This window comes from Coturnix japonica, unplaced genomic scaffold (genome assembly GCF_054131305.1).
Source record: "Coturnix japonica strain WE unplaced genomic scaffold, WE-NBRP24 Scf210, whole genome shotgun sequence".
Taxonomy (NCBI): Eukaryota; Metazoa; Chordata; class Aves; order Galliformes; family Phasianidae; genus Coturnix; species Coturnix japonica.
Genome location: NW_028189113.1, coordinates 17,627 through 40,924, shown reverse-complemented (window position 1 = coordinate 40,924; position 23,298 = coordinate 17,627). Strand labels below are relative to the sequence as shown.

The 23,298-nt window shown below is 59.7% G+C and overlaps 2 protein-coding genes across 6 annotated transcripts in view; both read left to right on the top strand.

The window, feature by feature from the left end:
* Nucleotides 1-1,187: 1,187 nt before the first annotated feature.
* LOC146750973 (DENN domain-containing protein 4B-like) lies at nt 1,188-9,422 on the top strand (the record flags this gene model as incomplete). Its single annotated transcript, XM_085535883.1, has 8 exons — nt 1,188-1,631; nt 2,207-2,314; nt 3,159-3,329; nt 5,461-5,838; nt 6,753-6,855; nt 6,939-7,104; nt 8,971-9,035; nt 9,147-9,422. Coding segments are annotated over 8 exons (1,581 nt in total), but the record flags the coding sequence as incomplete, so codon positions are not given.
* A 2,104-nt stretch (nt 9,423-11,526) lies between these two features.
* The window catches only part of GATAD2B (GATA zinc finger domain containing 2B), a 28,696-nt gene continuing 16,924 nt past the window's right edge, over nt 11,527-23,298 (top strand). For 3 of the 5 annotated variants that reach the window (XM_085535880.1, XM_085535882.1, XM_085535878.1), the window contains exon 1: nt 11,527-11,654. The gene's annotated coding sequence lies outside the window, so the exon portion shown is untranslated. Of the gene's footprint in view, nt 11,655-19,810; nt 19,848-23,298 lie in introns of those variants that run through there. The other 2 variants (XM_085535881.1, XM_085535879.1) reach the window with 2 other exon arrangements.

Below are 23,298 nucleotides of genomic sequence, written 5' to 3'. Positions count from 1 at the left end.
TGGGGCTGTATGGGGCTGGAGGGGGCATGGAGTGGGGTATACATGGGGCTAATGGGGCTGTATGGGGCTGGGGGGGCATGGAGTGGGGTGCCCATGGGGTTGTATGGGGCCAGGGAGGGGCATGGAGTGGGGTGTCCATGGGGCTAATGGGGCTGTATGGGGTCAGGGGGGGCATGGAGTGGGGTGTCCATGGGGCTAATGGGGCTGTATGGGGTCAGGGGGGGCATGGAGTGGGGTACCCATGGGGCTGATGGTGCCTATAGGGCTGCCATGGGGCTGATGGGGCTGCATGGGGTTGGTAGGGGGGGCATGGAGTGGGGTGTCCATGGGGCTAATGGGGCTGTATGGGGCTGGGGGGGCATGGAGTGGGGTGACCATGGGGCTGATGGGGATGGATGGGGCTGGGGGGTGTGGAGTGGGGTGTCCATGGGGCTAATGGGGCTGTATGGGGCCAGGGAGGGCATGGAGTGGGGTGTCCATGGGGCTAATGGGGCTGTATGGAGCTGGGGGGGGCATGGAGTGGGGTGCCCATGGGGCTGATGGTGCCTATAGGGCTGCCATGGGGCTGATGGGGCTGCATGGGGTTGGTGGGGGGGGGCATGGAGTGGGTCTGTCCATGGGGCTGATGGGGTTGTATGGGGACAGGGGGGGCATGGAGTGGCGTGTCCATGGGGGTGATGGTGGGGCTGATGGGGCTGTTATGGGGCTGTATGGGGCTGGGGGGGCATGGAGTGGGGTGTCCATGGGGGTGATGGGGCTGTATGGGGCTGTATGGGGCTGGGGGTTGGGGGCATGGAGTGGGGTGTCCATGGGTCTAATGGTGGGGCTGATGGTGCTGTTATGGGGCTGTATGGGGCTGGGGGGGCATGGAGTGGGGTGCCTATGGGGCTGTATGGAGCCAGGGGGGGCAAAGAGTGGGTCTGTCCATGGGGCTGATGGGGATGTATGGGGTCAGGGGGGGCATGGAGTGGGGTATCCATGGGGCTGATGGGACTGGGGGGGGCATGGAGTGGGATATCCATGGGGCTGATGGTGGGGCTGATGGTGCTGTTATGGGGCTGTATGGGGCCAGGGGGGGCATGGAGTGGGGTGTCCATGGGGCTGATGGTGCCCATGGGGCTGATGGGGCTGTATGGGGCTGGGGGTTGGGGGCACAGCCCCCCTCCTCACCCTCCCCCCCCCATTAAAGCAGTGCTGAAAGCCCTGGGTGCCCCCGAGCCCCCCCCGGTGCGGGACGCAGCTCCGGGCTCAGCAGAGGGCAGCCTGTCCGACGTCAGCTTCAACACCGACGAGAGCGAGGGGGGGCCCGGGGCTGGGGGCCGGCGGGAGACGAGAGCAGCGCTGGATCTGGAGCTGGATCTGGAGCTGGTTCTGGTTCTGGTTCGGGTTCTGGTTCTGGAGCTGGTTCTGGAGCTGGTTCTGCTGGTACCGGGACCCCCCGGCGGGGGCTGGCGGCCAAACTGCAGCAGCTTCTGTCCCCGGGGAGGCGACCGTCAGCCCGGCACGGAACAGAACGACGGGACCGGACCGAACCTGGTGGTACCGAACCACGGGAGCCCCCCCAGCGCCGCAGCCCCATGGACACGATGCTGCTGCACCCCCGAGAGCGGCCGGACTCCACCGCGTCTGAGGTACCCCCTGTTCATGGACCCCCCATGATAATGGACCCCCCCATGTTCATGGACCCCCCCCCATGTTAATGGACCCCCCCTATGTTAATGGACCCCCCCATGTTCATGGACCCCCCCCCGTGTTCATGGACCCCCCCCATGCTAATGGACCCCCCCTATGTTAATGGACCCCCCCATGTTCATGGACCCCCCCATGTTCATGGACCCCCCCTATGTTAATGGACCCCCCCATGTTCATGGACCCCCTATGTTAATGGACCCCCCCTATGTTAATGGACCCCACCCCATGTTCATGGCCCCCCCATGTTAATGGACCCCCCCATGTTAATGGACCCCCCCCATGTTAATGGACCCCCCCCCATGTTCATGGACCCCCCCATGTTGATGGACCCCCCCCCCCATGTTCATGGCCCCCCCCCCATGTTCATGGACCCCCACCCATGTTCATGGACCCCCACCCCCATGCTAATGGACCCACCCCATGTTAATGGACCCCCACCCATGTTCATGTACCCCCCCATGTTAATGGACCCCCCCCCATGTTCATGGACCCCCCCCATCTCCCCCCCCCATAGAGCTCCGTGTCGCTGGGCAGTGAGTTCGACTTCTCGGAGGCATCCCCGGGCAGCCATAAAGGCACCGAGCAACACGGGGATGCTGCACCAGAGCCCCCCAACGTGGAGGTGGGTGTGGGGGGCACGGAGTGGGGTGTCCATGGGGCTAATGGGGTTGTATGGGGCTAATGGGGTTGTATGGGTCTGAGGGGGCACAGAGTGGGGTGTCCATGGGGCTGATGGTGCCCATAGGACTGCCATGGGGCTGATGGGACTGCATGGGGTTGGGGGGGGGGCATGGAATGGGGTGTCCATGGGGCTGATGGGGTTGTATGGGGCTGGGGGGCACAGAGTGGGGTGTCCATGGGGCTGACAGTGTCACTGTGGGGCTGATGTTGCCTATGGGGCTGATGGTGTCTATGGGGCTGATGGTGTCTATGGGGCTGATGGTGCCTATGGGGCTGATGGTGTCTATGGGGCTGATGGTGTCTATGGGGCTGATGTTGTCTATGGGGCTGATGGTGTCTATGGGGCTGATGTTGCCTATGGGGGCTGATGGTATCTATGGGGCTGATGTTGTCTATGGGGCTGATGGTGTCTATGGGGCTGATGTTGCCTATGGGGGCTGATGGTGTCTATGGGGCTGTTGGTGTCTATGGGGCTGTTGGTGTCTATGGGGCTGTTGGTGTCTATGGGGCTGTTGGTGCCTATGGGGCTGATGTTGTCTATGGGGCTGATGGTGCCCATGGGGCTGATGGTGTCTATGGGGCTGATGGTGTCTATGGGGCTGATGGTGTCTATGGGGCTGATGGTGCCCATGGGGCTGATGTTGTCTATGGGGCTGATGTTGTCTGTGGGGCTGATGGTGTCTATGGGGCTGATGGTGTCTATGGGGCTGATGGTGTCTCTATGGGGCTGATGTTGTCTATGGGGCTGATGTTCCCTATGGGGCTGACACTGCCCCCTGCTGTAGGTCCTGCTGTCCAGCTGCTCGCGCTGCCCGGGCTGCAGCTCGTTGGTGTACGACGAGGAGGTGATGGCGGGATGGAGCTCGGACGACTCCAACCTCAACACGAGCTGCCCGTTCTGCGGCCGAGCCTTCGTGCCCTTCCTCAGCATCGAGATCCAGGACTTCCAGCCCCACAGGTGGGACCTGCTGCCCCATTGCCCATCCCACCCATCCCATCCCATAATATCCCATAATATCCCATCCCATCCCATCCCATCCCATGTCCATCCCATCCCACCCCATCCCATCCCATCCCATCCCACCCATCCCACCCCATCCCATCCCATCCCATCCCATCCCATCCCATCCCATCCATCCCATCTCCCATCCCATCCCATCCCATCCCATATCCATCCCATCCCATCCCATCCCATCCCATCCCATCCCATCCCATCCCATCCCATCCCACCCCATCCCATCCCATCCCATCCATCCCATCCCATCCATCCCATCCATCCCCATCCCATCCCATCCCATCCCACCCCATCCCATCCCATCCCATCCCATCCCATCCCATCCCATCCCATCCCATCCCATCCCATCCCATCCATCCCATCCATCCCATCCCATCCCATCCCATGTCCATCCCTGCTGTCCATCCCATATCAGTCCCTTCTGTCCATCCATCCTCTCCTTTCTGCCCCTCTCATATCTCCCCCCCACACACACACACCCCATCCCCCCCCGACCCCCTCTCTAACCCCCCAGCCCCTCCATCCCCCCCCATTACCCCCTTCCCATCCCCATTATCCTGCCCTTCTATCCCCATTGCCCCCCCAACCCCCCCAACATCCCACCCTTCTATCCCCATTATCCCCCCCCATTCCCCCCATTACCCCCATCCCCCCCATTACCCCCTGCCCTTCTATCCCCATTACCCCCATCCATCCCCATTATCCCCCCCATCCTCCCCCATTACCCCCTGCCCTTCCACCTCCTTCAATCCCCCCTTCATATCTCCCCCACCACCACCCCATATCCCCCCTGACCCCCTCTCTAACCCCCCATCCACCCCCATTACCCCCTTCTATCCCCATTATCCTCCCCCACCCCCCCATTAACCCCTTCCATCCCCATTACCCCCCCATCCCCCCCCATTAACCCCCTTTCCATCCCCATTATCCTCCCCCACCCCCCCATTAACCCCCTTCCATCCCCATTATCCCCCCCCATCCCCCCCCATTACCCCCTGCCCTCCCACCCCCCTCAACCCCCCCTCCATATCTCCCCCCCCATCCCCCCCCTGACCCCCTCTCTAACCCCCCAGCCCCTCCATCCACCCCCATTACCCCCTTCCCATCCCCATCATCCTGCCCTTCTATCCCCATTGCCCCCCCCAACCCCCCATTACCCCCATCCCCCCCCATTACCCCCTGCCTTTCCACCCCCCTCAACCCCCCCTTCATATCTCCCCCACACACCCCATCCCCCCCCTGACCCCCTCTCTAACCCCTCACCCCCCCCATCCACCCCCATTACCCCCTTCCCATCCCCATTATCCCCCCCCATGCTCCCCAATTCCCCCATCCCCCCCCATTACCCCCTGCCCTTCCACCCCCCTCAACCCCCCCTCCATATCTCCCCCCCCATCCCCCCCCTGACCCCCTCTCTAACCCCTCAGCCCCCCCATTACCCCCTTCCATCCCCATTATCCCCCCCCATCCCCCCATTACCCCTTCCATCCCCATTATCCCCCCCCATTAACCCCCTTCCCATCACCATTATCCTCCCCCACCCCCATTACCCCCTTCCATCCCCATTATCCCCCCCGATCCCCCCCCATTAACCCCCTTCCATCCCCATTATCCCCCCCATCCCCCCCCAATTCCCCCATCCCCCCCCATTACCCCCTGCCCTCCCACCCCCCTCAACCCCCCCTCCATATCTCCCCCCCCCATCCCCCCCCTGACCCCTTCTCTAACCCCTCAGCCCCCCCATCCCCCCCCATTACCCCCTTCCCATCCCCATTATCCCCCCCCATCCCCCCCATTACCCCCATCCCCCCCCATTACCCCCTGCCCTCCCACCCCCCTCACCCCCCCCTCCATATCTCCCCCCCCATCCCCCCCCTGACCCCCTCTCTAACCCCTCAGCTCCCCCATTACCCCCTTCCATCCCCATTATCCCCCCCCATCCACCCCCATTACCCCTTCCATCCCCATTATCCCCCCCATCCCCCCCCATTACCCCCTGCCCTCCCACCCCCCTCACCCCCCCCTCCATATCTCCCCCCCATCCCCCCCCTGACCCCTCTCTAACCCCGCAGCCCCCCCTCGGACGCCCCCACCCCCCCCCAGCCCATCAGGGCCCTGTTCTCAGCGACCGCCTGCACTGCCTGGCCCTGGACGAAGCCGACCCCCAACCTGGGCTATTATGCAACGGGATCATGACGGGTGGGGGGCAGCGCGGACCCCCCCGGCGCAGGGAGCGTTTGGCTTTGGCCTATTTGAGCCCTTTGGTGCTGAGGAAGGAGCTGGAGAGTTTGGTGGAGAACGAGGGCAGCGAGTGCCTGGCGCAGGCGGCGCTGGTGGACAGTCACCCCATCCTCTATTGGAACCTGCTCTGGTTCTTCCAGCGCCTCGAGCTGCCCAGCGACCTGCCCCGGTTATTGCTGGGCTCACAGCACATGGCCACAGCGCGGCAGGTAATGGGGGGGGTCACATATGGCTGCCCTATGGCAGGTAATGGGATGGGGGGATCCCATATGGCTGTCCCATAGCAGGTAATGGGGGGATCCCATATGGCTGCCCTATGGCAGGTAATGGGGGGGGATCCCATATGGCTGCCCCATAGCAGGTATTGGGATGGGGGGATTCTATATGGCTGCCCTATGGCAGGTATTGGGATGGGGGGATCCCATATGGCTGCCCTATGGCAGGTAATGGGATGGGATGGGGGGATCCCATATTGCTGCCCTATGGCAGGTAATGGGGGGATCCCATATGGCTGCCCCATAGCAGGTAATGGGATGGGGGGATCCTATATGGCTGCCCTATGGCAGGTAATGGGGTGGGGGGATCCTATATGGCTGCCCTATGGCAGGTAATGGGGGGATCCCATATGGCTGCCCCATAGCAGGTATTGGGATGGGGGGATTCTATATGGCTGCCCTATGGCAGGTAATGGGGGGATCCTATATGGCTGCCCTATGGCAGGTAATGGGATGGGGGGATCCCATATGGCTGTCCCATAGCAGGTAATGGGGGGGATCACATATGGCCACCCCATGGCAGGTAATGGGGGGATCCCATATGGCCCCAACACGGCAGGTAATGGGATGGGGGGATCCTATATGGCTGCCCTATGGCAGGTAATGGGATGGGGGGATCATAGCAGGTAATGATATAAGGGGGGGCTGTGGGGTTATATGGGGGACTATGGGGGTATATGGGGGTCTGTGGGGTTATAAGGGGGGCTGTGGGGTTATAATTGGGGCTGTGGGGTTATAATTGGGGCTGTGGGGTTATATGGGGGGCTGTGGGGTTATATGGGGGGCTATAGGGTTATATGGGGGACTGTGGGGGGGCATCACGACCCCATTTCCCCCCCCCCCCCCAGGCGCTGCCCCCCGATGTCACCGTTGGAGTCCGGCTGTTGTGGGACGTCCTGGAGCCCGACCCCGACAGCGCCCCCCCGCTCTACGTGCTCTGGAGGCTGCACAGTGAGTGGGGGGGGGTCGGGGCTGTGTTGTGTATTATGGGGGGGGGGCTGCACTGACCCATTGCCGTATCCCCCCCCCCCCAGGTAACATCCCCGGCCGGCTGCAGGCCTGGCCGTGCCGTGCCCCCCCCGCCTCGTTGTCCTTCCTGGAGGCTGTTCTGAGCCACGTGGGGCTCAACGAGGTGCACAAAGCGATCGGGCTGTTCCTCGACCTGCCCCCAACCACGGGGGGGGCCCAACACATGCACAGGTACCTCAAAAACACCCCAAAACCCCTTTACACCCCCCCCAGAGCCCCCCAACCCCCCCTTACCATCCCTTTATCTCCACATTAACCATCCCTTTATCCCCCCTTCACCATCCCTTTACTGTCCCTTTACCTCTTTATCCCCCTTTACCATCCCTTTATCCCCACTTTGCCCCTTTATCCCCCCTTACCCCCCTTTACCATCCCTTTACTGTCCCTTTATCCCCCCTTTACCTCCTTTTACCCCTTTACCATCCCTTTACCCTCACTTTGCCCCCTTTATCCCCTTTTACTGTCCCTTTATTCCCCCCTTTTACCCCTTTATCATCCCTTCACCCACCTTTATACACCCTTATCCCCCCTTTACCCCCTTTAAAACCCTTTACCATCCTTTTATCCCCACTTTGCCCCCTTTATCCTCCCTTTACCATCCCTTTATCCCCCCTTTATACCCTCTCTATCCCCCTCTACTGTCCCTTTACCCCCCTTTACCATCCCTTTACCCCCCTTTTTACCCTCTTAATCCCCTTTTACTGTCCTTTTACCCCCTTTACCATCCCTTTATCCCTCCTTTACCCCCTTTACCCCCCTTTACCATCCCTTTATCCCTCCTTTAACCCCATTTACCATCCCTTTACCATCCCTTTACCCCCCTTTATACCCTCTTTATCCCCCTTTACTCCCATTTACACCCCTTTATCCCCCCTTCACCATCCCTTTACTGTCCCTTTATCCCCCCTTTTACCCCTTCACCATCCCTTCACCCACCTTTATACACTCTTTATCCCCCCTTACCCCCTTTTAACCCTTTCCCATCCCTTTATCCCCACTTTGCCCCCTTTACCCCCCTTTACCATCCCTTTATCCCCCTTTATACCCTCTTTATCCCCCTTTACCATCCCTTTACTGTCCCTTTATCCCCCCTTTACCTCCTTTTACCCTTTACCATCCCTTTATCCCCCCTTTACCGTCCCTTTATCCCTCCTTTACCCCCTTTACCATCCCTTTACCCCCACTTTAAACCCTCTTTATCCCCCTTTACTCCCCTTTACCCCCCATTTGCCCCCATTTACCATCCCTTTACTGTCCCTTTATCCCCCCCTTTACATCCCTTTACCATCCCTTTATCCCTCCTTTACCACCTTTACCCCTTTACCATCCTGTTACCCCCCTTTTCCCCCCTTTACCCACCTTTATACCCTCTTTATCCCCCCTTTTACCCCTTTACTGTCCCATTACCCCCCTTTGTCCCCCTTTATCATCCCTTTACCATCCCTTTATCCCCCCTTTACCCCCATCTACCCCCTTTATCTCCCCTTTCCCATCCCTTTATCCCCCTTTCCCGTCCCTTTATCCCTCCTTTACCACCTTTTACCCCCTTTACCATCCCATTACTCCCCTTTTATCCCCTTTTTCCCCCTTTACCCCCCTTCATACCCTCTTTATCCCCCTTTTCCATCCCTTTATCCCCCCTTTACCCCCTTTTAACCCTTTACCATCCCTTTACCCCCATCTACCCCCATTTACCCCCTTTATCCCCCCTTTACCGTCCCTTTATCCCTCCTTTACCACCTTTACCCCCTTTACCATCCCGTTACCCCCCTTTTACCCCTGTTTTCCCCCCTTTACCCCCCTTCATACCCTCTTTATCCCCCTTTACCATCCCTTTACTGTCCCTTTACCCCCCTTTTACCCCTTTTACCGTCCTGTTACCCCCCTTTGTCCCCCGTTATCATCCCTTTACCATCCCTTTATCCCCCCTTTACCCTCTTTTACCCCTTTACCGTCTCTTTATACCCTCTTTATCCCCCTTTACCATCCCTTTACTGTCCCTATATCCCCCTTTATCCCCCTCTTTCCCCCCCCCAGGAGCATCTATCGTGAGATCCTCTTCCTGACGCTGGCAGCGCTGGGCAGGGAGCACACAGACATCGGTACGGAGGGGGGGTGGGCTCAAGGTGGGGGGGGGGGGGTCCATAGAAGGGGATGGGGGAGGTATATGGGGGGGGTTATGAGCATCACTGACCCCCCCCCCATTTAACCAGCCGCCTTCGACAAGAAGTACCGCTCCGCATACAACAAACTGGGGGGCAGCCTGGGCAAGGAGGAGCTGCGGCGCCGGCGGGCACAACCCCCCAGCTCCAAAGCCATCGACTGCAGGAAGAGCTTCGGGGCCCCCCTGGAGTGTTAATGGGGGAGGGGGGGGTCCGGGTGGGGAGGGGGGGGTCCCGGTTTGGTGCCCCCCCCACACCCTTAAAAAGGGGCATTTTTTACCGTCAGTGTTAATAGATGTTATTTTTTATTTATTCCTGGCACTGGAAGACCCCCCCCTGCAGAGCCTCCATGGGCTGGGGGGGGGGGAAAAACCCCGCACTGTGCAATAGGGCTGCACCCCCCCATATCCCCCCCTATATCCCCATATCCCCCCCTATATCCCCATACCCCCCTCTATATTCCCATATCCCCCCCTATATCCCCATATCCCCCCCTATATCCCCATATCCCCCCCTATATCCCCATATCCCCCCTCTATATCCCCATATCCCCCCCTATATCCCCATATCCCCCCCTATATCCCCATATCCCCCCCTATATTCCCATATCCCCCCCATATCCCATATATCCCCCATATCCCCCTCCATACCCCCCTATATCATCCCCATATGCCCCCATATCCCCTATATCCCCCCCCATATCCCCTATATCCCCTCCTATATCCCCATATCATCCCCATATCCCCCCCCATGTCCCCTATACCCCCAATATCCCCCCTATATCCCCCCCATATATCCCCCTATATCCCCATATCATCCCCATATCCCCCCCCATATCCCTCTATATCCCCCCCATATATCCCCTATATCACCATTTCCCCCCCTATATCCCCCATATCCCCTATCCCCCCCTATATTCCCCCATATCTCCTATATACCCCCATATCCCCGCCTTCCCCCCCCATCCCCCATATCTCCTATATCCCCCCAACCCCCCCCATCCCCCATATCTCCTATATCCCCCATATCCCCATATATCCCCCCCATATCCCCATATATCCCCCCCATATCCCCTATATCCCCCTATATCCTCCCTTATATTTCCCATATCCCCATATATCCCCCCTATATCCCCCTATATCCCCATATCATCCCCATATCCCTCCCATAGCCCCTATATCTTTTATATCCCCCCCCATATCCCCTATATCCCACATATCCCCCCCCATATATCCCCCCTATATCCTCCATATCCCCTATATGGGGATTCCTCTGTATCCCCATATCCCCCCCATATCCCCGATATCCCCCCCTATATCCCCCCATATCCCCCTATATCCCCATATCATCCCCATATCCCCCCCATATCCCCTATATCCCCCCCATATCCCCCTATATCCCCATATCCCCCCCCTATATCCCCTATATCCCCCCCATATCCTCCCATATCCCCCTATATCCCCATATCCCCCCCATATATCCCCTATATCCCCCCCCATATCCTCTATATCCCCATATCATCCCCATATCCCCCCTATATCCCCTATATCCCCCCCATATCCCCTATATCCCCTCCTATATCCCCATATCATCCCCATATCCCCCCATATCCCCCCCTATATCCCCATATCCCCCTATATCCCCATATCCCCCCTATATCCCCGATATCCTCCCCTATATCCCCCATATCCCCATATCATCCCCATATATCCCTATATCCCCCCCTATATCCTCCCATATACCCCTATATCCCCATATCCCCCTATATCCCCCATATACCTCCATATATCCCCCATACCCCCCTATATCCCTCCCCCCGGGGGGTGCCGTTGTAAATAAAGCCGCCGCACTATTTTCTCCTCCTGCCTCCCCCCCCCTCCCCGTTTATTCGCCTCCTTTGGGGTTGGGTTCTATCGGAGCCGCCATGACACCATAGAGATCAACAAGACGTGCCAGAGCGGCACCCCGGCCCGGCGGCCATCTTGAGGCCTAGCGAGTCCGCCGAAGCCTCGCCGTGTTGCGGCCGGTACCGGGCCGCGGCCTCGCCGTGGGCACGTGTAGTAAGGTCACGTGAGTCCAACCCGGCGGTACGGCGGCCGAGTTGGGCCCAAAGGCCTCGTTAACGTCGCTCGGGGGCGGAGGTTCCGAACTGGGAGGTTGTTTTTTTTTTTCCCTTTTTTTTTACACATAAAGCGGCGGCGAAATACCCGGATGTCCAGGCGCCGGGACCCATTAAAGGCGCCCCGCGGGGAAGCTCCTCGCCTCCCGATTGGTGGAGCCGCGTGTCAATCCTCACCCTCACCCGCCAATAAGAAGCGAGAGGCGGGTTGACTGTGGGCATCCTCGTGTGTAATAGGCTTGCCGCGCTGTCAATCCGCGAGTCCAACCAATGCGCGTCGTCGCTGGGGTCGGGAGGCGGGAGTAGCGCGGCGGGGCCGCTGCCCAATCAGCGGCATTGTTTGTGGTGGTGCCGGCTGCTCGGCTGTGGGCTGCGGCGCCGCCTGCTCCGCCCGCGGCCCGGCCCGAACCGGGACCGGCAGCACCGGGCGGAACCGGCAGGTCAGAGCTTCAATGGGGCGGGGACGAGGGGGGGGGGGGGAACCGAGGGGATGCGGGGGCGGACGGCGGTGGGGGGGGGGTTGGATCCCGGTTCGGTCGGTCCCGGTTCGGTCCCGGTTCGGTTCGGTTTCGGTTCCGGTTCGGTCCCGTCGGTTCCGTGGGGGTTGGGGGAAGGGGAAGGGAGGGCGGCGGTGGGTTGGGGTGGGGGTTGGGATCCCGGTTCGGTCCGTTCGGTTCCGGTTCGGTTCCGGTTCGGTTCCGGTTCGGTTCCGGTTCGGTTCAGTCGGTTCCGGTTCGGTCCCATCGGTTCCGTGGGGTCGGTCGGGCCGGACGGGGGTGGGGGAGGGAAGGGGAGGGCGGCGGCGATGTGTGGGGGGGGGATCCCGGTTCGGTTCCGGTCCCGGTTCGGTTCCGGTTCGGTCCCGTCGGTTCCGTGGGGGCGGGGCTGAGGGCTCCGCCCGGCTGCGGCCCAGCGTGGGGGTGGGGGGAGACCGAGGGGGCGGTGGGGGGGGGCGCTTTGTTCAGCTCCGTTCTCCCGGTTCCGGTACCGTTTTTCCTCCCCCCCCCCCCCCGGTTCGGTTCGATATTAAAACGGGATCGTTCGGTGCGGCCCAAAAGCGCCGCCGGTTCCACGGGAGGTTCGGGAAGAAACGGAACCTTTGATGGAGCCGTGACAGGAAGGAGGAGGATTGAGGGGGGGGGGGGGGGAAGAGGCCGCGGTTCGGTTCGAGCTGCGGTTCGGGCCGGTCCATAAACGGTTCCGGTGTGTTCGGGGCTCCCTTAGATCGGACACGAGGTTGATTTAATCCCCGTTGGTTCCGGTGCTGCCCCGTCGGTTCGGCCGCGACACACGTGGTGCGCACCGGAGCCCCATAGAACCCCCATAGAACCCACTATACCCCATAGAACCCCCCTATACCCCATATAACCCCCTATAACCCGCTATTAACCCCTATATAACCCTATTGGGTCACACCGGGACCCCCCCCCACCGGGATGTGCCCCCCCCCCCCCGCCGGGTGAGCCCCGTGACGCGGCGGATGGAGCATCCATCTTTGTGGGGCTCGGCGGAGCCGCTTCCTCTTCCGACCCCAAAGAGCTTTATATGGGGGGGGGGTCCCATAGAAGCCCCATGAAACAAGGGGGTCCCATTAGAAGCCCCCTTAAATGAGGGGGGGGGTTCCCATTAGAAGCCCGGTTAAATGAGGGGGGGTCCCATTGGAAGCCCTGTTAAATGAGGGGGGGGGGGGGGGGGTCCCATTGGAAGCCTCGTTAAATGAGGGGGGGTTGCATTGGAAGCTCTGTTAAATGAGGGGGGGGGTCCCATTGGAAGCCCGGTTAAATGAGGGGGGGTCCCATTGGAAGCCACGTTAAACACCTGAAGGGGGGGGTCCCATTAGAAACCCTGTTAAATGAGGGGGGGGGTCCCATTGGAAGCCACGTTAAATGGGGGGGGGGTCCCGTTGGAAGCCACGTTAAACACCCGAAGGGGGGGGGGGAGGTGTCCCATTAGAAGCCCTGTTAAATGAGGGGGGGGTTCCATCAGAAGCCACGTTAAATGAGGGGGGGGGGGTTCCATTGGAAGCCCTGTTAAATGAGGGGGGGTCCCATTGGAAGCCACGTTAGAGGAGGGGGGGGTCCCATTGGAAGCTCTGTTAAATGAGGGGGGGTCCCATTGGAAGCCACGTTAAACACCTGAAGGGTGGGGGGGTCCCGTTAGAAGCCACGTTAAATGAGGGGGGGGGTCCCATTGGAAGCTCCATTAAATGAGGGGGGGTCCCGTTGGAAGCCACGTTAAATGAGGGGGGGATCCCATTGGAAGCCCAGTTAAACACCTGAAGGGGGGGGTCCCATTGGAAGCCATGTTAAATGAGGGGGGGGGGTCCCGTTGGAAGCCCCGTTAAACGAGGGGGGGATCCCATTGGAAGCCCCATTAAATGAGGGGAGGGGGGGGTCCCATTGGAAGCCCTGTTAAATGGGGGAGGGGTCCCATTGGAAGCCTCGTTAAACACCCGAAGGGAGGGGGGAGCGTTGGAAGCCACGTTAAATGAGGGGGGGGTTCCATTGGAAGCCCCGTTAAACACCTGAAGGGGGGGTCCCATTGGAAGCCATGTTAAATGAGGGGGGGGTTCCGTTGGAAGCCCCATTAAATGAGGGGGGGGGGGGTCCCATTGGAAGCCACGTTAAACACCTGAAGGGTGGGGGGGTCCTGTTAGAAGCCACGTTAAATGAGGGGGGGGGTCCCATTGGAAGCCCCATTAAATGAGGGGGGGTCCATTGGAAGCCCCGTTAAACACCTGAAGGGGGGGGGTCCCATTGGAAGCCATGTTAAATGAGGGGGGGCCCCATTGGAAGCCCTGTTAAATGAGGGGGGGGTTCCGTTGGAAGCCCCATTAAATGAGGGGGGGTCCCATTGGAAGCCACGTTAAATGAGGGGGGGGGTTCCATTGGAAGCTCTGTTAAATGAGAGGGGGGGGTCCCGTTAGAAGCCCCGTTAAACGAGGGGGGGGGGGTGTTCCATTGGGAGCCTGAGGTCCCTGCCCCACACCATCCTTAGCACTGGGTCCCCCCCAGGACCCCCAGCCCCACACAGGGGCTCAGTGGGGATCCCAACCCGGAACGGACCCAAATCCTCCCCATCAGCTCCTTCAGTCCCAGCTCCCCACATCCAGCCTTATAGGGTCTGGGGGCTGAGCCCCACATTGGGGGTGGGCGGCCCTATGGGGTGTCAGTGGGGGTCTATAGGGGGCTGGGCTGTGTTGGGGATGGGAGGGGGCTCCAGCTCTGCGTTGCTGCTGGCTGTACAGATGGGCTGTGCTGGAGGTGCTGGGTGGGCGTGCAGCATTGGAGAGTGGGGGGGGGGCAGCTCAGCACGGTGTCGTGCCCCCCCCCCCAGTATCCCCAGCCTTGTGCCCCCCCCAGCCCTGTATATCCCCAGCCCTGCATTGTGCCCCCCCAGTCCTGCATTGTGCCCCCCCCAGCCCTGTATATCCCCAGCCCTGCATTGTGCCCCCCCCAGCCCTGTATTGTGCCCCCCCCAGTCCTGTATTGTGCCCCCCCCAGTCCTGTATTGTGCCCCCCCCAGTCCTGCATTGTGCCCCCCCAGCCCTGTATATCCCCAGCCCTGTATTGTGCCCCCCCCCAGCCCTGCATTGTGCCCCCCCAGCCCTGCATTGTGCCCCCCCAGCCCTGCATTGTGCCCCCCCCCAGCCCTGCATTGTGCCCCCCCAGCCCTGTATTGTGCCCCCCCCAGCACTGTATATCCCCAGCTCTGCATTGTGCCCCCCATCCCTGCATCCCCCCCACTGCAGTGTCCTTTCCCCCCCCAGCCCCTATGTGACCCCATTCCTGTATCCTGTCCCTGTGCCCCCATCTCTGTGTCCTGCCCCCCCATCCCTGCATACCCCAAGTCCTGTGTGCCCCCCAGCCCTGCATGGTGCCCCCCCCATCCCTTTGTGCCCCCCCTGCCCTGCCCCCCCCCCCCCCCAATCCCTGCATGCCCCTCATTGCTGCATCCTGCCCCCTCCATCCCTGCATACCCCCAGCCCTTCGTACCCCAAGTCCTCTGTGCCCCCCAGCCCTGCATGGTACCCCCCCATCCCCGCCCCCCCCCCCCCATCCCTGCATCCCCCCCATCCCTGCATATCCCCATCCCTGTGTGGTGGCCCCCCATCCCTGTGTGCCCCCCAGCCCTGTATATCCCCATCCCTCCATGTCCCCATCCCTGTGTGGTGCCTCCCTATCCCTTAACCCCCCCCCAATCCCTGTATCCCCCCATCCCCATGTCCTGCCCCCCATCCCCGTGTCCTGCTCCCATTGCATCCCCCGCAGTGTTGTTGCTGTTGCTGTTGTTGCTGTTGCTGTTGCCATATCTCAGCTCCGAGCTCTGCCAAGACAAAACAAAACTCTGCGACCTCGTGGGCTCTGTTAGCTCCCAGCCCCGGCTCCTATTGCCCCTATTGCCCCTATTGCTCCTATAGCCCCTATAGCCCCTATAGCCCCTATTGCCCCTATAGCCCCTGTTGCCCCTATAGCCCCTATAGCCCCTATTGCCCCTGTTGCCCCTATTGCTCCTGTTGCCCCTATAGCCCCTGTTGCCCCTATAGCCCCTGTTGCCCCTATAGCCCCTGTTGCCCCTATAGCCCCTATAGCCCCTATAGCCCCTATTGCCCCTATAGCCCCTATTGCCCCTATAGCCCCTATTGCCCCTATAGCCCCATTGCTCCTGTTGCCCCTATTGCTCCTGTTGCCCCTATAGCCCCTATTGCCCCTATAGCCCCTGTTGCCCCTATAGCCCCTATTGGCCCTATAGCCCCTATAGCCCCTATCGCCCTTATCGCTCCTATTGTCCCTATTGCCCCTATTGTCCCTACTGCCCCTATTGCCCCTATTGCCCCTATTGCCCCTATAGCCCCTATTGCCCCTGTTGCTGCTCTCCCTGCTTTGATGTGGGCTGGATCCTGCAGGATGCCGATGGGTTTCAAAATGGTTCCTTAGGAATCGACCCTTGTTCCCAAACCCAACTCATTTTCCCCTCCCTCAACTCACCCTTTATTATTGAAATCCCTGATTCTCATTCAATCTCGGAGCCTTTAAATACCAGCCATAATTCTGTGTTGGCACCTTGGTGGTGGTTGGTTTCCATTGATGGCAATGGGATGTCCCCGGCATGGCAGCGCCCCATGGATGTGGGGCCCGGACCCACAATGGGTGGCTGGGGTGGGGGTGGATCCTGCTTTGGTCCTGAACCTGGTTGTGTTGTGTTGTGGTTGCGTTGGAAGGGTCCTTAAAGATCTTAGAGCTGTGGGGTGGGTTGGAAGGGTCCTTACAGGTCATAGAGCCATGGGGTGGGTTGGAAGGGTCCTTAGAGGTTATAGGGCTGTGGGGTGGTTGGGTTGGAAGGGTCCTTGCAGGTCATAGAGCCATGGGGTGGGTTGGAAGGGTCCTTAAAGACCATAGAGCTGTGGGGTGGGTTGGAAGGGTCCTTGCAGGTCATAGAGCTGTGGGGTGGTTGGGTTGGAAGGGACCTTACAGGTTACAGAGCTGTGGGGTGGGTTGGAAGGGTCCTTAAAGATTATAGGATCACGGGATGGGTTGGAAGGGTCCTTAAAGCTCATAGAACCAATGGGGTGGGTTGGAAGAGTCCTTAAAGATTATAGGGTCATGGGATGGGTTGGAAAGGTCCTTAAAGATTATAGGACCATGGGATGGATTGGAAGGGTCTTTAAAGCTCATAAAACCAATGGGGTGGGTTGGAAGGGTCCTTAAAGATTATAGGGTCATGGAATGGGTTGGAAGGGTCCTTAAAGATTATAGGGTCCTTAAAGATTATAAGGTCCTTAAAGATTATAGGGTCATGGGATGGGTTGGAAAGGTCCTTAAAGATTATAGGATCACGGGATGGGTTGGAAGGGTCCTTAAAGCTCATAGAACCAATGGGATGGGTTGGAAGGGTCCTTAAAGATTATAGGGTCATGGGATGGATTGGAAAGGTCCTTAAAGATTATAGGACCATGGGATGGATTGGAAGGGTCCTTAAAGCTCATAAAACCAATGGGGTGGGTTGGAAGGGTCCTTAAAGATTATAGGATCACAGGATGGGTTGGAAGGGTCCTTAAAGCTCATAGAACCAATGGGGTGGGTTGGAAGGGTCCTTAAAGATTATAGGGTCCTTAAAGATTATAGGCCCATGGGTTGGGTTGGGGGGTCCCTCAGAACCCGCTGGGGGCTGAGCTGACCCTCCCCAGTGGGTCGGGGGGGGGGGGTCCCGAGCTCTGCATCACCTGCACATAATGGATGGGGTTGGGAAGGGCCGCATCAAAGCCCCTATTGTTAATGCAGTCAAAGGGCTTTTCAGCGTGGGAATAGAAGCACCCAGAGGATGGTCCTGGGGAAAGGACCCTCAAATGCCACGAGATCTATGGGGCTGGGATGCTCTGCCCTTCCCGCACCCCAACACACCGCTGGGGGGTCAAGCAGGTTGTTCTCCCAGTGGGGCTGGGGACCTCAAGGACCCCATTGCTGGGATCTATGGGGTGTAGTGGTGCTGGGGGCCCACAGTGCTGGGGTCTATGGGGTATCACACTCATGGGGACCTCAGGGTCCCATTGCTGGGATCTATGGGGTGTTCTGGTGCTGGGGGGCCACAGTACTGGGGTCTATGGGGTATCGCACTCATGGGGGCCTCAAGGATCCCATTGCTGGGGATCTATGGGGTGTAGTGGTGCTGGGGGAGGCATAATGCTGGGCCCTATGGGGAGTAGAACTGATGGGGGCCTCCAGGATCCCATTGCTGAGATCTATGGGGAATAGCTCTGATGGGGACCTCAGGGACCCCATTGCTGGGATCTATGGGGTGTAGTGGTACTATGGGGAGTAGCACTAATGGGGACCTCAGGGATCCCATTGCTGGGATCTATGGGGTGTAGTGGTGCTGGGGGGGCCATAATGGTGGGATCTATGGGGAGTAGCATTGATGGGGACCTCAGGGTCCCATTGCTGGGATCTATGGGGTGTTCTGGTGCTGGGGGCCCACAGTGCTGGGGTCTATGGGGTATTGCATTGATGGGGGGCCTCCAGGACCCCATTGCTGAGATCTATGGGGAATAGCTCTGATGGGGACCTCAAGGACCCCATTGCTGGGATCTATGGGGTGTAGTGGTGCTGGGGGGCTGTGATGCTGGGGCCTATGGGGAGTAGCATTGATGGGGGCCTCCCGGATCCCATTGCTGGGGTCTATGGGGTGTAGTGGGATCTATGGGGAGTAGCATTGATGGGGACCTCAAGGACCCCATTGCTGGGATCTATGGGGAGTGCTGGTGTTGGGGGGCTGTAATGCTAGGGTCTATGGGGTATCACACTCATGGGGACCTCAGGGTTCCATTGCTGGGACCTATGGGGTGTAGTGGTGCTGGGGGGGCCATAATGGTGGGATCTATGGGGAGTAGCATTGATGGGGACCTCAAGGACCCCATTGCTGGGATCTATGGGGTGTAGTGGTGCTGGGGGGCCACAGTGCTGGGGTCTATGGGGTATTGCACTCATGGGGACCTCAGGGTCCCATTGCTGGGATCTATGGGGTGTAGTGGTGCTGGGGGGGCCATAATGGTGGGCCCTATGGGGAGTAGCACTGATGGGGGCCTCCAGGATCCCATTGCTGGGATCTATGGGGTGTTCTAGTGCTGGGGCCTATGGGGGCCCCATGGCAGCCCCCACAGTCCCCCCATAGCAGCCCCATGTCTGCCCCATGGCCGCCCTATAGCTGCCCCCATAGCAGCCCCATGTCTGCCCCCATAGCAGCCCCCGTGGCCGCCCTATAGCAGGCCCCGTGGCTGCCCCATAGCAGCCCCCATAGCCGCCCCATGTCTGCCCCACAGCCGACCCATAGCAGCCCCCATAGCCGCCCCATGACCCCCCCCCCCTTGGCCACCCCCATGTCTGCCCCATAGCAGCCCCCATGTCCGCCCCATAGCCGCCCCCATATAGCAGCCCCCATAGCCGCCCCATGTCTGCCCCACAGCCGCCCCATAGCAGCCTCCATAGCAGCCCCATGACCCCCCCTCCTTGGCCACCCCCATGTCTGCCCCATGTCCGCCCCACATCCCCGCTCTGTCCCCGTTTAACGGCGTCGCGGAGCTTCATGAATGAAGACAAAGTTTGGCCGGTCGCCAGGGGCGGCCCAAAGAACCGGGGGGGGGGTGGGGGGGGGGGTGTCTCCACCAAGTGACTTTAACACCAAAACGGCCTTTAAAACACCCCCCCCCATCCCCCCCCCCCCCAAAACGAAGCGTGTCCTGAGGTTACAAACCGGCTGTGACCGGTTGGGTTTTTTTTTCCTTTTTTTTTTGTATATTTTTTGGGGTTTTTTTTCCTCCTTTTTCCCCGCGAGGAATTCTGGGTAAAAGGAAAAACCATCCCCCCCCCCCCCCTCCCCATCCCCCCCCCCCTCCCCAACCCAACCCCCCCCCCCCTTTTTCTTTTGTTTAATATAACATGCGGCGGATGATTGACAGCTCGGGGCCCGCCGTGGGGGGGGGGCACTGAGCCGCCCCACCCCCCCCCCCATCTTTAACACCCCCCCATCCCTAACGCCCCCCCCCCATCCTTAACCCCCCCCCCCCATCGGACCCTCCCCGCCCCCCGGCCGTAATTCGCTTGTCAAGCGGAGGCGGCGGTTCGTTGCTTTCTATACCTGTGAGTATCGCCGAGCACAGACAAAAGGTGCAGCCCCCCCCCCCACCCCAAAATCCCCAGCCCCCCCCCCCCCAAAATCTCCATCTCCCCCCCCCTCCCCAGCCCCATTTGGCAGCGCTGTGCCGTCTCAAAGCCGCCCCCCCCCCATCGCACCGTCCCACCTCCACGCGGTCTCAATACGGAGCGCCGCCCCCCCCCCATTAACACCCCGCCACCCCCCCACCATTAACCTCCCCCCCCCCACCCTCCTCGCCGTGTCGCAGCCCCCGCTGTGAGCGCCGCCCGAGCCGTATCGAGCCGAGCCGAGCCGTGCCATGTTATGTTGAGCAGTGCCGTGTTGAGCCGGGCCATGTTGTGCCGTGCTATATTGTGCCGTGCAGTGCCGTGCCGAGCCGTATTGAGCCGTGTTGAGCCGTGTTGTGTTGAGCCGAGCCGTGCTGTGCCGTGTTGAGCCGTGCCGAGCCGTATTGAGCCGGGCCATGTTGAGCCGTGCTATATTGTGCCGAGCAGTGCCGTGTCGAGCCGTGTTGAGTCGAGCCGTGTTGATCTGAGCCGTGCTGTGCCGTATTGAACCGTGCTGTGCCGTGCCATGTTGAGTCGAGCTGTGCCGAGCCGTATTGAGCCAGGCCATGTTGAGCCGTGCTATATTGTGCTGTGCTATATTGTGCCGTGCTGTGCCGTGTCAAGCTGTATTGAGCCGTGCCGTGCTGTGCCGTGCCAAGCCGTATTGAGCCGGGCCATGTTGAGCTGTGCTATATTGTACCGTGCTGTGCCGTGTCAAGCCGTGTTGAGCCAGGCCATGTTGAGCAGTGCCTTGCTGTGCCATGTCGAGCCGTATTGAGCCATGCTATGTTGAGCCGAGCCGTGCCGAGCTGTATTGAGCCGGGCCATGTTGTGCCGTGCCGTGTTGAACTGTGCCGTGTTGAGCCATGCCAGGCCGTGTTGAGCCGTGTTGAGTCGTGCCGAGCCGTGCCATGTTATGTTGAGCCGAGCCAAGCCATGTTGAGCCTTGTTGAGCCGTGCCATGTTATAGCCATGAGCTATGTTATGTTGTGCCGTGCCGAGCCGTGTTGAGCCGTGCCGTGTTATGTTGAGCCGAGTCGTGCCGTGTTAAGCAGTGCCGAGCTGTGCCGTGCCATGTTATGTTAAACAGTGCCGTGCTGTGCCATGTTGAGCTATGTTATGTTGTGCCGTGCCATGTTGAGCCGAGCAGTTGCCGTGCTGTGCCGTGTTAAGTCGTGCCGTGCCGTGCCATGTTATGTTGTGCTGTGCCATGTTGAGCCGTGCCGTGCCATGTTAAGCAGTGCCGAGCCGTGCCATGCTGTGTTGAGCAGAGCCGTGCCGTGTTGTGCCATGCTGTGCCGTGCCGTATTGAGCCGTGCCATGTTGAGCCGTGCCGAGCCATGTTGAGCTGTGCCAAGCTGTGCCATGCCGTGTTGAGCCGTTCCGTGCCATGTTGTGCCATGTTGTTCCGTTCCATTCCGTTCCATTCCGTTCCGTGCCATGTTGTGCCATGTTGAGCCGTTCCATTCCGTGCCGTTCCATTCCGTTCCATTCCGTTCCATTCCGTTCCATTCCGTTCCATTCCGTTCCGTTCCGTTCCATTCCGTTCCATTCCGTTCCATTCTGTTCCATTCCGTTCCGTTCCGTTCCATTCCGTTCCGTTCCATTCCGTTCCGTTCCATTCCGTTCCATTCCATTCCGTTCCATTCTGTTCCATTCCATTCCATTCCGTTCCGTTCCATTCCGTTCCGTTCCATTCCGTTCCATTCCATTCCGTTCCATTCTGTTCCATTCCATTCCGTTCCGTTCCATTCCGTGCCATTCCGTTCCATTCCGTTCCATTCCGTTCCATTCCGTTCCATTCCGTTCCGTTCCGTTCCATTCTGTTCCGTTCCATTCTGTTCCGTTCCATTCTGTTCCGTTCCATTCCGTTCCGTTCCATTCCGTTCCGTTCCATTCAATTCCATTCCGTTTCATTCCGTTCCGTTCCATTCCGTTCCATTCCGTTCCGTTCCATTCCGTTCCGTTCCATTCCGTTCCGTTCCATTCCGTGCCATTCCGTTCCATTCCGTTCCATTCCGTTCCGTTCCATTCTGTTCCGTTCCATTCTGTTCCGTTCCATTCCGTTCCGTTCCATTCCGTTCCGTTCCGTTCCATTCAATTCCATTCCGTTCCGTTCCATTCCGTTCCATTCCATTCCGTTCCGTTCCGTTCCATTCCATTCCGTTCCATTCCGTTCCGTTCCATTCCGTTCCGTTCCATTCCGTTCCGTTCCATTCAATTCCATTCCGTTCCGTTCCATTCCGTTCCGTTCCATTCCGTTCCATTCCGTTCCATTCCATTCCATTCCGTTCCGTTCCATTCCGTTCCATTCCGTTCCGTTCCATTCCGTTCCGTTCCATTCTGTTCCGTTCCATTCCGTTCTGTTCCATTCAATTCCATTCCGTTCCGTTCCATTCAATTCCATTCCGTTTCATTCCGTTCCGTTCCATTCCGTTCCATTCCGTTCCATTCCGTTCCGTTCCATTCCGTTCCATTCCGTTCCGTTCCATTCCGTTCCATTCCGTTCCATTCCGTTCCATTCCATTCCATTCCGTTCCATTCTGTTTATCACCCCGCAGCTCCAGTGCCGCCCCAGGCTCCGTTTCTCTCCCGTCCGTTCCCAGCGGCTCCGTCGTGGTGATTTAACCCCCCCCCCCTTAATTCTGCCCCTCCCCACCTCGGGGTGGGCTCCGAGCTGCTCCATCCCGGCCCCATCGGCAGCTCCAACTGAGAACCACCATCAGCCTTTGTCTTTAATTCTCCACGGCCCAAAGCTGCCACCGAAGGGATGAGTTGAAACACACCGTGACTTTAATACACCGTGACTTTAATACACGGCCCGTGCTGGGAGCTGCTGCCCCCGGGTCTCCATTTGTTCCAATGGGATCCACGTTCCTTTACAGCCTCCCCTGCTGCAGGCCCTGCATGGCTCTACCTGCACCCCAGCCCTGCAGCCCCCAATGAGCCCCCAATGAGTCCCCATTGAGCCCCCACAGCCCCCGATGGGCCCCTGCAGCCCCCATTGATCCCCTGCAGCCCCCATTGATCCCCTGCAGCCCCCATTGAGCCCCCATTGATCCCTTGCAGCCCCCATTGAGCCCCCATTGATCTGAGAGATGAACTGAGAGCAGAGAACTGGGCTGAGATTTGAGCTGAGAGCTGGGCTGAGAGATGGGCTGAGAGCTGAGCTGAGGGCTGGGAGCTGGGCTGAGATATGAACTGAGGGCTGAGAGCTGGGTTGAGAGCTGAGAGCTGGGCTGGGAGCTGAACCTGAGGGCTGAGAGCTGGGCTGAGATTTGAGCTGAGAGCTGGGCTCTGATCCGAGATCTGGGCTGAGGGCTGAGAGATGGGCTGAGATCTGAACTGAGAGCTGAAATGAGGGCTGAGCTGAGAGCAGGGCTGAGAT